Source organism: Podarcis melisellensis (assembly GCF_964234715.1).
Source record: "Podarcis melisellensis genome assembly, chromosome: 15".
NCBI classification, from domain to species: domain Eukaryota; kingdom Metazoa; phylum Chordata; class Lepidosauria; order Squamata; family Lacertidae; genus Podarcis; species Podarcis melisellensis.
The window spans coordinates 42,774,045-42,786,760 of record NC_138532.1 but is presented as its reverse complement, the minus strand read 5'-3'; the positions used below and the strand labels follow the sequence as shown (position 1 = coordinate 42,786,760).

General features: G+C 45.1%; 1 protein-coding gene and 1 long non-coding RNA gene across 7 annotated transcripts in view; one reads left to right on the top strand and one right to left on the bottom strand.

The window, feature by feature from the left end:
* Nucleotides 1-12,716, top strand: part of LOC309358017 — a 183,376-nt gene that overhangs the window by 162,316 nt on the left and 8,344 nt on the right. The window lies entirely within an intron of this gene.
* SLC6A4 (solute carrier family 6 member 4) overlaps nucleotides 1,741-12,716 on the bottom strand; it is a 36,412-nt gene continuing 25,436 nt past the window's right edge. For all 6 annotated transcript variants that reach the window (XM_081890376.1, XM_081890380.1, XM_081890379.1 and 3 more), the window contains 6 exons: nucleotides 11,279-11,391; nucleotides 10,546-10,677; nucleotides 9,387-9,486; nucleotides 7,810-7,910; nucleotides 5,355-5,522; nucleotides 1,741-3,827 (listed from right to left, as the gene is read on the bottom strand). In XM_081890376.1, the coding sequence (XP_081746502.1) occupies nucleotides 3,753-3,827; nucleotides 5,355-5,522; nucleotides 7,810-7,910; nucleotides 9,387-9,486; nucleotides 10,546-10,677; nucleotides 11,279-11,391 (689 nt within the window). In that variant the 3' untranslated portion in view covers nucleotides 1,741-3,752. The remainder of the gene's footprint in view (nucleotides 3,828-5,354; nucleotides 5,523-7,809; nucleotides 7,911-9,386; nucleotides 9,487-10,545; nucleotides 10,678-11,278; nucleotides 11,392-12,716) is intronic.

The window sequence follows — 12,716 nt, the reverse complement described above, 5'->3', positions numbered from 1 at the left end:
TAGTCGCACCCTTCAAGCATGATAAAGTGACATGTACGTAAGGGAGAGAGAGAGTCAGCAGTGCCAGTCATATGCTTGGCAGGGGAAGTTCCTCACACACAGGCTGTTGTGTGTGAAGGCTCTCTGGATCAGGCCCCGTGTGTTATAAGACGCCAAGGTTTTATAAAGCTGTCATAAAAGACACTCCTACCTTTAGCTTGGCAAAGTGAGAACTTTGGCAGAGGGAATGTTTTCATAATATATTTTCAACAAAACCCTTGGAAGCACTCGTCCTTCTTACCTCACCTCCCGGTAACCTCCTCTTCTAACAGTGATGCATCAGCACCAAATTATTTTGGAAGTTTGAAGTTAAAAAAAGAAGAGGAAAAATTCAGATCACTATTGTTACTTTTACTACGCTGCTTATGATTGAGAAATCAGTTTTTGGGATTATTAACTCCCTCAGTTGCTACGGCTCTACAGTGCAGGTTTGAGGGCTTTGGGGGTATTGTGTGCTGTTGTTTACCTTGCTGAATTAAGTCTTAATTTCTTGCAAGTCTTTTGTTTTGAAGCATCATGTGTTTTTTATCCTGTGTCCTGGGAAGCCACCGGGAAGGAAGTTTGTATCTTGCTGTTGTTATGGAGACCATAGTGATGGTGTCTTTGCCAACTCCAGAAATAGAGATGTGCTTTCCTAGTGCTTTGCGAGCGTGTTTTCTCTCTTCCCCTCTTCTGAGTTTTTAAGGAGGGAAACAACAAGGACTGTGTCACTGATAACATCACAGGATTGTCTTTCTGTTTAGATTTCGGCAAACACCAGTTCTTATTTGTGCCTGATATCTCTTAGGCACTAATGAGCTTTTTCTACCTCTAGGGTTTTTACTTGGTGCATTTTTTCAATAAACTATAAAAGAGGCAAACTATCTTACAAATGTAGCGAGTTTGCTAAAATAAGGTCCAATGCAGTTGTGTTTTCCTGCCTTCCAGCATAATTTATAGACTGATCTTTCTGTATTTTATATGTTGTGAGCCACTTTTTTATAGCTTATGAAAGGGTAGATGATGGTGATTTCATGTGTGTGTTTCTTCCAAGTTGGGATTCAAGGCGGCTTACAGCATTTAAAAAGCATTGTTTTAAAATACAAAGTAATAAAAACAAACTGGTTGAAAACAATAGTTGAAATACAATAACGCATGTTTAGAACCAGCTTTAAAATATCAGTTGTCCTGATAGACCAGTTATCAACATCATCTGCACCTAGCTTTCAAAGGTCTGTCTAAATAGGAAGGTCTTAGCCTGCTGGCAGAAAAAGGGAGGGAGCCAGTCAAACCTCTCTTGGGAGAGAATTCCACAATACAGACGAACCACAGAAAAGGCTGTGCAACTCCACTAGGAGGAAAGGTTACAACATTTGGGGCTTTTTAATTAAGAAAAAACGTGAGTAAGGGGTGATGGTGGACATGACAGAGGTGTATAAAATTATGTGTGGTGTGGAGAAAGTGGATAGAAGTTTTCCTCCCCCTTTCATAATACTAGAACCTAGTAACGCAGGGATGGGCAATATGTGACCCTATAGATCCTGTTGGACTCAATTCCCATCAGCCCATGCCAGCAAGGGCAAAGGATAGAGATGATAGAACAACACATGAAGGGCCACAAGTTCCCTATTCCTGATCTACATCAACTCACTCATTTTGATGAAGATGTTTTCCTGCCAGAAATATTTTAATTTTAATAAATTGCTTCCCACCAGACAGAGGGGGGATACAACTGTCATTTTATTATGATATTAAATTTATTACAGTAACAGTTTACATCGCAAGGCACATACTGATGACATACAATCCAGCTTGGGACATTCAATATAACCAAAGCAGCAGCAGCATAAATTAATACAGGTGCATTTATATACAAGTTAAGAGAGGAATGCTTTAGTTTTGTAAAATAAAACTCCAGTTTTAATTTCTCCATACAAAAAGGTAAACATGGTCCCAATTCACACAGTTGCCTAAATAAGCGCCCAAGCCAACCTCTTGCGCAGGTCCCACCTGTTGTAATGTGGCCTGTGCAGCAGAAACACTTGGCGGGTTACTTCCATGTACCAGAAATTGATTTAATACTGTTTTCTTTGGAACAATTAATGACTCTGTGGGTAGGTGTGTTCAGAACAGCAGCATCTGTCAAAAGGCCTAATAAATTGTAATCTCAGCACTTTGTGTGTTTAGTGTAGCTCAGTCTTCCAGCTAGTTACACCTGTTGTTTTTGCAACAGCAGTAAACATACAAGTTTAGTGCCTCCGCCAGCTTTCTAAGTTTGGAGTTCAGCGCTCATAAAAGAGGCTTTCAAAAGTGAGAGCCTCACTTGTCACTGTCTTCCATGTCTCCTGATGCAGAGCTGCAGTGGAGCATAGCTCCTATAGAGTGGTTGCATATAATGAACAGCTCTGTGCCCACTCCATTAAAAACAAAAAAAACCCAGTTAGGACACTTCTTAAGAAGTAGTCCTCTATGTGTGGCTACACTAGGCTATGGGAATATTTGCTCCCTGAATGCATTAGACTGCTATAACAAGCACATAGCGCTATAGGTAAAAAGATACACCTGTATGATGGCAAAAATGCATTCCTGTACACTTGCACCTGGAGTGGTGGGTGGGTGAACAGCTGGGGGAGCAATGCAGGTGGTGAACCCCAGCATACATTTGAACACCAATGTAGTGTGGCAAGGTGGCGATTTAACAGTCTTCTGAAATGTCTTGCAGCAGGTGGCAGTGAGCAGACCACTCCACCCCACAGCCAGCACTGGATGGCTTCACCACCTCAGCTGAGATTGAGCCCCTTCTTAGGACCAGGTACAGAATTAGCAGGGTCATGTGGTGCAGTTGCTGCAGGTTTGTACCACTTTGGTGTAGGTTTCATGTCTGAATGCTCTTCCATTTATCTAAAGCACATAATCCCTGCATATAGATAGCTTAATCAGATAAAAGGGTCTGTCTTCTGATATGTTATTTTTTTGGAGATAACTAGTGGGGTCCCCCCCAAAAAAAATATTTACAGGTAGATACACTTTCCTTCCTTCCTTCTGCAGCAAGTCTAGCAGAACTCCAGAAGACCTGCAGTTCTATACAAGCTCAACACTTGCACAGGGGGGTTCAGTAATGTCTCTCTTCCAGGCGTTGAGCAGAGGCCCCATTCAAACCATGAAACTTTGTCTGCATATTAATTTTGTAAAATGCATTGGGTTGGGCTGGGTGAGTTCCCATATTTCTTCAGCTAGGTTGAAAACAGTGAGGTCCCTAGAAGCATATACAACAGGTTCTATTACAGAGGATCACATTGAGAGTGATAACAGGTGTGTCGGCACAGACAGATGAGTTCTAAATATAATCCTAAATCGCGACAGTTGTCCTGACAAGAGGCTTGAGTAAACCACGCATGCATTCAGATGGCCCCTTGCCCCACCCACCATGGATGGAGTAACGGATACTCATTCACACTTGAGCGCATCCTCATGTTTCCAAAACAAAACAAAAAAACCAGTGCAGTGAATCGAAACTCAGAAGAGAGCCTGGTGCTAAGGAGTGCAGCCAGTCTTTAGTTTCAGACAATCGGCGGCCTTAATCTTTTGTCACCACACTTCTGCCTCTTGTCACAAACACACTTCTCAGTGGAAATTCAGTTCTTTGGGAAGGAGCTTCAAAGCAACAAGAGAGTCAAGGAGCTAGTGAAGCCCTCTCCCTCCCTCCCCCTCACACACCTCCCACTAACAGCTGTTTAGGCAGCATTCATACAGATGTCACCAAAGGGAATTTCTGTGGCTGTTTCTGGAGTAATGCTTTTTAGAATACGCTGTGGAGGAAGAAGAAAAGAAACAGAATATTAGGGAGATAGCAGGAAACTGGTTTCAGGCGAGACAAGAGCATATCCAAGGAGCAGAGGGTGTTACCGGCGGAGGCTGCTCCACTTGGGGAAATAGAGCACTGCCCCACCAACCTCGGTCTGTTCTCAGCCAGCCTTCTTAAAACCAGTCCAGGGGATGGAGCTGCCTGACAGCTTCCTCATCCTCAGTCTGAGTGTTGCCCCTTGTAGAACTCAGTAGGGAGGAGGGGGACAAAATAAGAGTTAGTTGCCTCTGCCTGCCATTGGCTCTGGCTCCCTGCCTTCCAGTCCCAGAGGGCACCAACCACCACTAAGGGCACAAGAACAGGAATTTACAGAGCAAATGGCTCCAGATGACTGATGTCGTGAGCCAGACTTTTTCTATATTGGCCCATGTATCCAAGATCAAGGCTGTTTTGGCTGTCTTACCCACAACTAAGTTTTCTTCTCAGAGTTGACACATTGAAAATAATGGACCAAGGTTAGTCATTCCCATTAATTTCAAGCAGTCTGTTCTTGAGTATGACTCGCATAGGATACAATTCCTGTGTTTGCCATATGATAGATGTTCAGAGTCATAACAGGAGATGCTAGAATATCCCACCAGGCAGGGCAAGAACTAAAAGATGACGTTGGAAAATGCCCAGACGAAGCACTGAGCTTGCCATGAATGTTTATTTGATGCCGGCTGTGCTGAGAAGAGTTACTCCTTCCACTCAATCCACAGGCAGGGGCGCATTGCTCAGTGCAGTCCTATAAGTTTCCATTGGAGGAAACCCCACCCATGGACAGTGTGCCTCGGTCTACATTGCTTATAAGTTTTTTAAAAGAAAAAATGAGGAAGTGGTAGAGCAGCCTTCATTGACTTGGTACCCTCCACCTGTTGTTGGACTGAAGTTCTCATCATCCCTGACCACCAGCCATCTTGGCTGGGTCTCATAGGAACAACAACATCTGGGGGGCAGCAGGTTGGTGAAGACTGAGATACAGAGTTGGATCTAGAGCAGAGCTTTCCAAACTGTGTGTCACGACACATTAGTGTGCTGGCTGCAGTGCGTAGTACAAATGTTCCATGTGCTGGTAAAAATGAATTACAGTGGTACCTCAGGTTAAGTACTTAATTCGTTTCGGAGGTCTGTACTTAACCTGAAACTGTTCTTAACCTGAAGCACCACTTTAGCTAATGGGGCCTCCTGCTGCCGCCACGCCGCCGGAGCACGATTTCTGTTCTCATGCTGAAGCAAAGTTCTTAACCCGAGGTACTATTTCTGGGTTAGCGGAGTCTGTAACCTGAAACGTCTGTAACCCGAGGTACCACTGTACTGTGTCGCGAATTGATACATGTCTGAAAAGTGTGTCCCCAACATGAAAAGTTTGGAAAGCTCTGATATAGAGGATTCACCCCAAGGACTTAGCCTTAGCTATGGAGGAGTGGATACTGGACTAGATGCACCATTGGTCCAATCCAGAAGTCGGGCTCTTCTTATGGTCACCTACCTCTTTAAGTGTCCCTGGTGTGGTTGCCAACCGATAGACCATGTAGGTGGGAATGCAAATGAAGGACGAGGTCCCAATACAGTAGCCCAACACCACAGTCCAGTAAGGATAAGTATAGTCAAAGAGGCGGAGTTCTGGAGGACTCGACATGAAGCTGCAAATGATAAACTGGAGAAAAGCCAAACATTTAACTCACAGGAAATGGGGCTCTGGCAGAGTGAGGCATCTCTACCATGAGATAGCAGATTGGGAGTTCCATTGAGAAGTCACCCATGGGTCTCAGCAATAAAACTGCTAGCACAGTTGTAAAGCTAAGCAGGGTCTGGTATGGTTTCAGATTGGATGGGGGACTACATGTTGAGATTCCTGCATTGTAGGGGGTTGAACTAGATGACCCTCGGGGGCCCTTCCAATTCTACTGTGATTCTGATTAGGGCTGCTGGATCTGGCTGCAGGGGCACAAGCCCCACTGGAAGACGCAAGAGGCATGCAAATGTGACCATTTTCACCCACTGTTCCCAGCATTCTGTTTGCTTATATGCAATGTTTGGGGATTGTATGTATAAAAAAGTATATTGCAAACAGAGATGTATGTCAAAGAAGCAGAGCGGAGGTGGGGAGAATGAGCGTTTTTTCAAGGGTTAGGAGAATAGGTATAGATCAGGCTGGCCTCCCTGCATTATTTTATTTTGAAATATTTATATGCCTCTTTTCTGGATAATGCCCATCTGAAGTGGCTTACAACAACACAAGATTTGTTAGCCACTTTTTGCCATCAATTTTTGCCGCTAAACCTCTCCTTTCTTGCCAGATGCTGAGTGCTGACTTCACTGAAAAGGCTGGCAGAGTTAATTTAGGAATGGGATTAAGCCTTCATTTAATAGTGCCAGAAATAAATCTGCCAAAGCAGGGGCAGGGGCTCCTACTTACGCCCTTTAATTTTAATCTTATTTTTTTGCAAAGGATGCCATCTACTTTTGTTGAAGTTTATCTAGATGTCTCCTGAAGGTGTGAGTTAATTTTTATGCTCCTCCAACTCACTCTCATTCCCACTTTGTATTAGATTTTTAAAAATGCATTTGTTCAGAGAAATTAGTTCTCTCTCTTAAAAAAAACCCTACTTAAAACAATTGCACAATTAGTGCTTTAATGTAATTTCCTGAAACTAGTGTAATGACCCGAAAGAGCAATAGCGCAGAGAACAATAGGGAACAGGACACAACTACTACGCATAATAATAATAATTTGTACCCCACCCTCCCCAGCCGAGACCGGGCTCAGGGTGGCTAACAACCAATAATAATAGCAAGTTGATTAAAATACAATTTAAAAGATTAAGATACAACATTAAAACATTAGGATGCAGCCTCTTCATAGGAGAAAGGAAAAAGAAAGGGGTAGGGAATCAAACTCATTCTAAGCCAAAGGCCAGGTGGAACAACTCTGTCTTGCAGGCCCTGCGGAAAGAGGTCAGATCCCACAGGGCCCTGGTCTCATGAGGCAGAGCATTCCACCAGGCTGGAGCCAGTGTTGAGAAGGCCCTGGCTCTGGTTGAGGCTAATCTAACTTCCTTAGGGCCCAGGACCTCTAGGGTGTTGCTATATATGGACCTTAAGGTACTCTGTGGGGCATACCAGGAGAGGCGGTCCCATAGGGCCAGCCCCACCATTAGATAGAAGGAGGTGGATGCCTTGGGCAGCTAATTTTGAGCTATGAACAGGCAATAAATTGAATCATAGAAGTAGAGTTAGAAGGGACCACAATGGTCATCTAGTCCAACCCCCTGCGGTGCGGGAATATTTTTACGCAATATGGGGCACAAACTGATGACCCTGAGATTAAGAGTCTATTGCTCAATCGACTGAGCTATCCTACGAGCTATCTCACTTACTGTGGTATTTTTACTGCCAAGGACAGGAAAAGGCACTTGTAGATAGTAATGCTTCAGGTGCCAAAATAACTTGCCTGGCTTTGGGTACCATGCACCTTGACTTGGAAGTGGGCAGTGGAGGGGCATAGGTGCCATTTGCTGCTTTAAGTAGCAACACGTCTTGAGCAGGCTCTGCCCAAAAAAGTGAAGGAACAGATATCATATAGCAAACCTGTGGCAGAGGCAGTTACTTTGCCAAGTTAGTGGTAGGGTCAGAGAGAAGTGCCATAAAGTCTCTGGTAGAGCATTTGCTTTGCATGCAAAAGCTTCCAGGTTCAATCCCCAGTAGCATCTCCAGGTAGGGCTGGGAATTTCCTCTGTCTTAAACCCTGGAAGGCCACTGCCAGTCCGTGTAGGCAGTACTGAGCTAGATGGCCCAATGGTGTGACTCAGTGTAAGGCTATGTTCATAGAGGCTGTTGTGCAGGAGAGGGGTCTCCGTGTGTGTTTAATATTTTACTTTTATGATGCAAACACACTGTGGAGAAACTTCTTATTACATGTTGGGCTGGACAGACGGACTCACCAGGAGGAAAATTGGGCTGATGGCTACCCAGGAGATTCTCCAGAACCACCCAGGGCTGAATCCAAGCATCTCTTTCACGTCACTGCAGAACTGGCTGACACCTGCAAAAATAGCATAGAGTGAGGCCCATGTTACTCACGTGTTCCTATGAACTAGGTTCAGCAGAATAAAAAAGTAAAGTGTGATTGCTTTGATTGCGCCAGCTTAGATTTTCACGCAGTAGTATGCAGGCTGTCAAGCTACACAGCACCCTGCTGCCATTAGTCCTAAGAGTTCTGTGAAACGTCAGAGCTCGTGTGCATCCACACTAACGTAAGCTGTGGTTCATCACTCGTATGTACATGGTCATAAGTGTGAGAGATTAGCAGCCAAACCTAACATGCATATTCTTGCTAGTTAGCATGAGAAGGGGCTAAGTCCCCAGAGCTGTATTGCTGATAGGCAAATACTCAGACCATAGAAATACAATAGGTAGAGAGGCGCTGTGTGATGTCATTTCTCCTCCTGTTGTGGAGAGGAAGGCATATATAGCACTTCAAATATCTGTCACATGGAAGATGGAGCAAGCTTGTTTTTTTCCTGCTCCAGAGGCTAGGATTCAGACCAATGGCTTTAAGTTACAAGAAAGAAGATTCCGGCTAAAATCAGGAAGAACTTTCTGACAGTAAGAGCTGTTCAGCCGTGGAACAGACTCCCTCAGGAGGTTCAGGGCCTTCCTTCCTTGGAGGTTTTTAAGGAAGGGTAGGATGGCCATCTGTCATGGATGCTTTAGTTGAGATTCCTGCATTGCTGGGGGTTGGACAAGAGGACCCTCAGGATTCCTTCCAGCTCTACAATTCTATAATGGAATAGAATCGGTTCTGTGATTCCACGATTCTGTGAATTACACAAACCTAAATTGCTGGTATGCGCTTGAGTCCCTCCTGCAAAATACTGACAGCCTGGAGGCAACCACAGTGGGCCTGGTGTATGGATCTAGCAAGGCCCAGATGCCCCACTGGCTGCCTTTTGAGGAGTAAAGCAGTGAAATGTATGTGTCTTCCCTTTCTAAACCCTGCCTTACATTCAAAGCATTATACTCCAGTCACTATAAGGCTAACCATAGCTACTAGCCACGTTGGCTGTGCTCTCTCTCTCCATGGTTGTGGGCAGCAAATAACAGTTGCTGGAAACCACGGGAGGGTAAAGCTTCTGTGAAAACGGGAGTCGTGACTAGAAGAGCCTTTGGCCTGATCCAGCTGGCTCTTTTTATGTTCTTACGCTCATTCAAAAGTCAAAACAAAAAAAATTCCTTCCAGTAGCACCTTAAAGACCAACTAAGTTAGTTCTTGGTATGAGCTTTCGTGTGCATGCACACTTCTTCAGATTCCAGCATGTACACGAAAGCTCATACCAAGAACTAACTTAGTTGGTCTTTAAGGTGCTACTGGAAGGAATTTTGTTTTGTTTTGACTATGGCAGACCAACACGGCTACCTATCTGTAACTCATTCAAAAGTGATTAAGTGTAACTCTGATGGATGTTCTCTCAAATACACATTTGCATCAGCAAGTGCACCGGCATGCAGCTATCCTCACCGTAAAACCAAGCCACTGCAATGGATTCCAGGAACACCACGGCTATCACAGCTGGGCCCGTGGCATATTCTTCAAGCAGCTTTACGACATACGCACCACCCTAGAGCAAGAGAAAGAAAGATCATGGGAAACAACAGGATCGCTTCTAGTTCCCAGAAGGCAAAACTTGCTTGTACAGAGCTCATTAGCTCATTGGAGAGGCAGCAGAAGCCTGTAATGTACTTTAATCTGATGCTCTCTTCAGTACCTGTGCAACCTGACTAATCCTGAACAGTGTAAATGACCCAGTTTCTCCAACTTCCCTTCCTTTGCCTCACACAATACAGCAACCATGCAGATAAGAAAAGGCTGAGTGGAATGTGTGAGCAATCCAGTAGGTAATCCAGTAGGGGATTGATGCCTCTCTGTTTCCTCCCTGGTGAGAACGTTGAAGGGGCAATGACTGACAGTAAAGCTGAGGGCAGACCCTTGTGTTCCTATTCTTTTCCCCCTTGGGAGTCAGACTTTCCCAAAAGGGGAAGGGAATTGTGCCTACAGCGGGAACTGGGACTCCTGTTTTGCATTCCAAATTAAGGAGCAATATCTGATAAAACTGTGTGATACAGGTTTCTCATGAAACGATCCATCTATGCTTGGTAGTAACACCTCCCTTGCCAGAGTCTTCACTATCTCTAGTTCAACTTAGCATCTCATCCAATCTGTTGACATTATAGTGCCACAACATGCAATTTGAGACACCCCAAACCGTTTGGGAAACTGGTTTATGTAGCACTGGGAGGGCTTTTCAACACTCCCCACCCCCAAATGTCTCAGACATTATTTCCACTTAACGCAGCTCTTGCTGATTTGCAGTGTTTTGAAACAACACATTCAGTTTTTAAAACAGCCCTGATCAAGGCTGCATGGAAAAGCATTTGAAATCTGATATTCAGAACCTGTGGAAAGGCATGGTAGAAATCTAACAAGGAAATCACTTGCAGGGTTGTAGAGAACAGCACCAATCTTGGATTGCGTCTGATTGTTTGCAGTCCAAGAGCTGCACTCCAGCATCCTCTGTGGCATTAAAGGGAAGTCTGGAATCCAAATTGCACACCAAACACACAGACACTGTTCACCCTACTGAATGGCTTGACTGGCCATGGAAAGGTGAGCTACTCACAAAGGTCAGCGTCGGCATGGCACCCAAGAAGCAGGTCACAATGAAACCCAGCACAAACAGCTCCCGGCGCTTGCTCCAGATGTGCGGGAATTCATCCAGGACGGCAGTGATCACCCCTTCTAGGCCTGCAAACTGGGAAAAGCACACAGAGGAGTCAATGAAGGAAAGGCAGCTGCCTTCTTCCCCAGAACTCTTAGAGCTTGCAGAGGGATCCGAACAATTCTGTGTTTGTGTTTGGTGAACTGAACCTGTTTTCAGGCTAATGGAATAACCCCACAGCCTGATGCTAAGGGCCAGACCAGGCAATTCACATTCTGCCCATACCCCAGATGCTACGACCTGATTTTGCCTGCCGCCTCTCAAGTGGCAGGATGCAGTTCCTTGGTGTTGACCAGTCATCCCTAGCCTGATGCTCTCCAGATGTTTGGGGAAACTCCCACCAGACCAAGACCCTGGCAACACAACTTGTTGGTTGGGGCTAATGGGACTTAGTCCAAAATGGCTTCACTGAGGACACTAAGTTCAGGAAAGCGGCTCTAGATTCCGCCCCAGAGGAAGTGGGGAAAACATTGTTTTCTTACTAGCTGGTCAAGTGTCAGCATTCCAGCACGAACGCCAACTGAGGTTATCCAAAAAGATAATATTTCCATTCTTCAGATTTGGTTTGGCTAAGTGTGGACTAAGTCTGCAATAACACACACAGAACCTTTCCTTTTACTGCTCCATTACTCACTGTGCTGTCCAGTCCCAGAGTGATCAACATCAGGAAGAATATAATGGCAAAGAAGGTGGAGGCAGGCATGTTTGCGATGGCCTCTGCATAGGTGATGAAGAGGAGGCTGGGTCCTGTCAGTCAATGAGATAACAGTCAATGACTATTCTGCTTCCTCCAGAGTTTATCCCCCCCCCCTTCCCAGCTTGTAACATAGTGGCTAATGTCAATATAATTTAACACAAAAGCCGTATACCAGATAAGAGAAAAACAAATCAGAACAGCTGATAATCAGCAGCATAAATAATCAGCCACCCCTTTCAGAGCCAGTTCAGCTGTGACGGTATCTTCTCGCCACCATGCTTTAATCTGGCACGTCAAACTCATTAGGAAGGGAGCCAATCTGATCTCCTGTGACAGGGAGTTCCACAGCCCTGACGTCATACTCTCCTATATTCCCACCAGCTACAACTCTAGCTCCAAAGGTCACCAGTCAAGGGTATCTAATCTGTCTTCTGGATGGGAGTTGGAGTACTACATAGGAAGAGCCTTCTTGGATTAGGCCAGTGGCTTGTCTAGGCCAGTATCCTGTTAGAAACAAAGGAGGCTGCCTTATACCAAGACAGACTTTTAGTCTATCTAGGTCAGTATTGTCCAAGTTCACGCGCAGTATCTCTACAGGGTTTCAGAGAAGGAGCCTTTCCCAGGCCTATGTGAAGATACCATTGGGAGTTGAACCAGGAGCTTCTGCATGTAAGGCAAATATGCTACTGCTGAGCTATGCTGGTTCCCCACTGTTCTCACAGTGGCCAACCAGATGCCCTAAATGGGAAGCCCAGAAGCCCTACAGCATCTGTTCTGTAGGGCACCATGTTTACTACCCATGAGTGGTCAGACAGGTTGGTGTGGAAGGAGACAGCGCTTCACACTATGGTTAGGGCCTAGCCCATTTCAGACTTTAAAGCTAACTGCAGCTCAGATGCTGTCCAGGAGCCAAATCAGCTGGCACCAGCCGTAGAGCTGCATCCTCCCCAAATTTGTATTATTTTTGTTTATTTTAGATGGCTATATATCCCACCCTTAAACAATTCCCCAGGACAGCTTACATTATCAAAATACAATAAACAATAAAAATGTGATAAAATATAAATTGGCTCTGGTTGGGACTTCAGCTGACGCAGTTTGGACCAGCAGAAGTTTCCAAACACTTCAAAGGCAGCCCCACTTAGAGCATGTTACAGTGATCCAACCTTTATGTAACTAAGGCATGTGTGATCATGGCCAGTGGCTATACTTTTGCCAGCAAAAGCATTGTCCAGAGCCAAGCTGATTGGCTCTGGGCAATGCTCTTGACCCTGTGGGTGCCTGTAAGGAGCTTGCTGCAGCAAGTGAGCCGGGAATCCTGTGCAGCACTATCTCATTGTGGCATCAGGCTCTAGCAGGATGGAAGGGAGCGGCT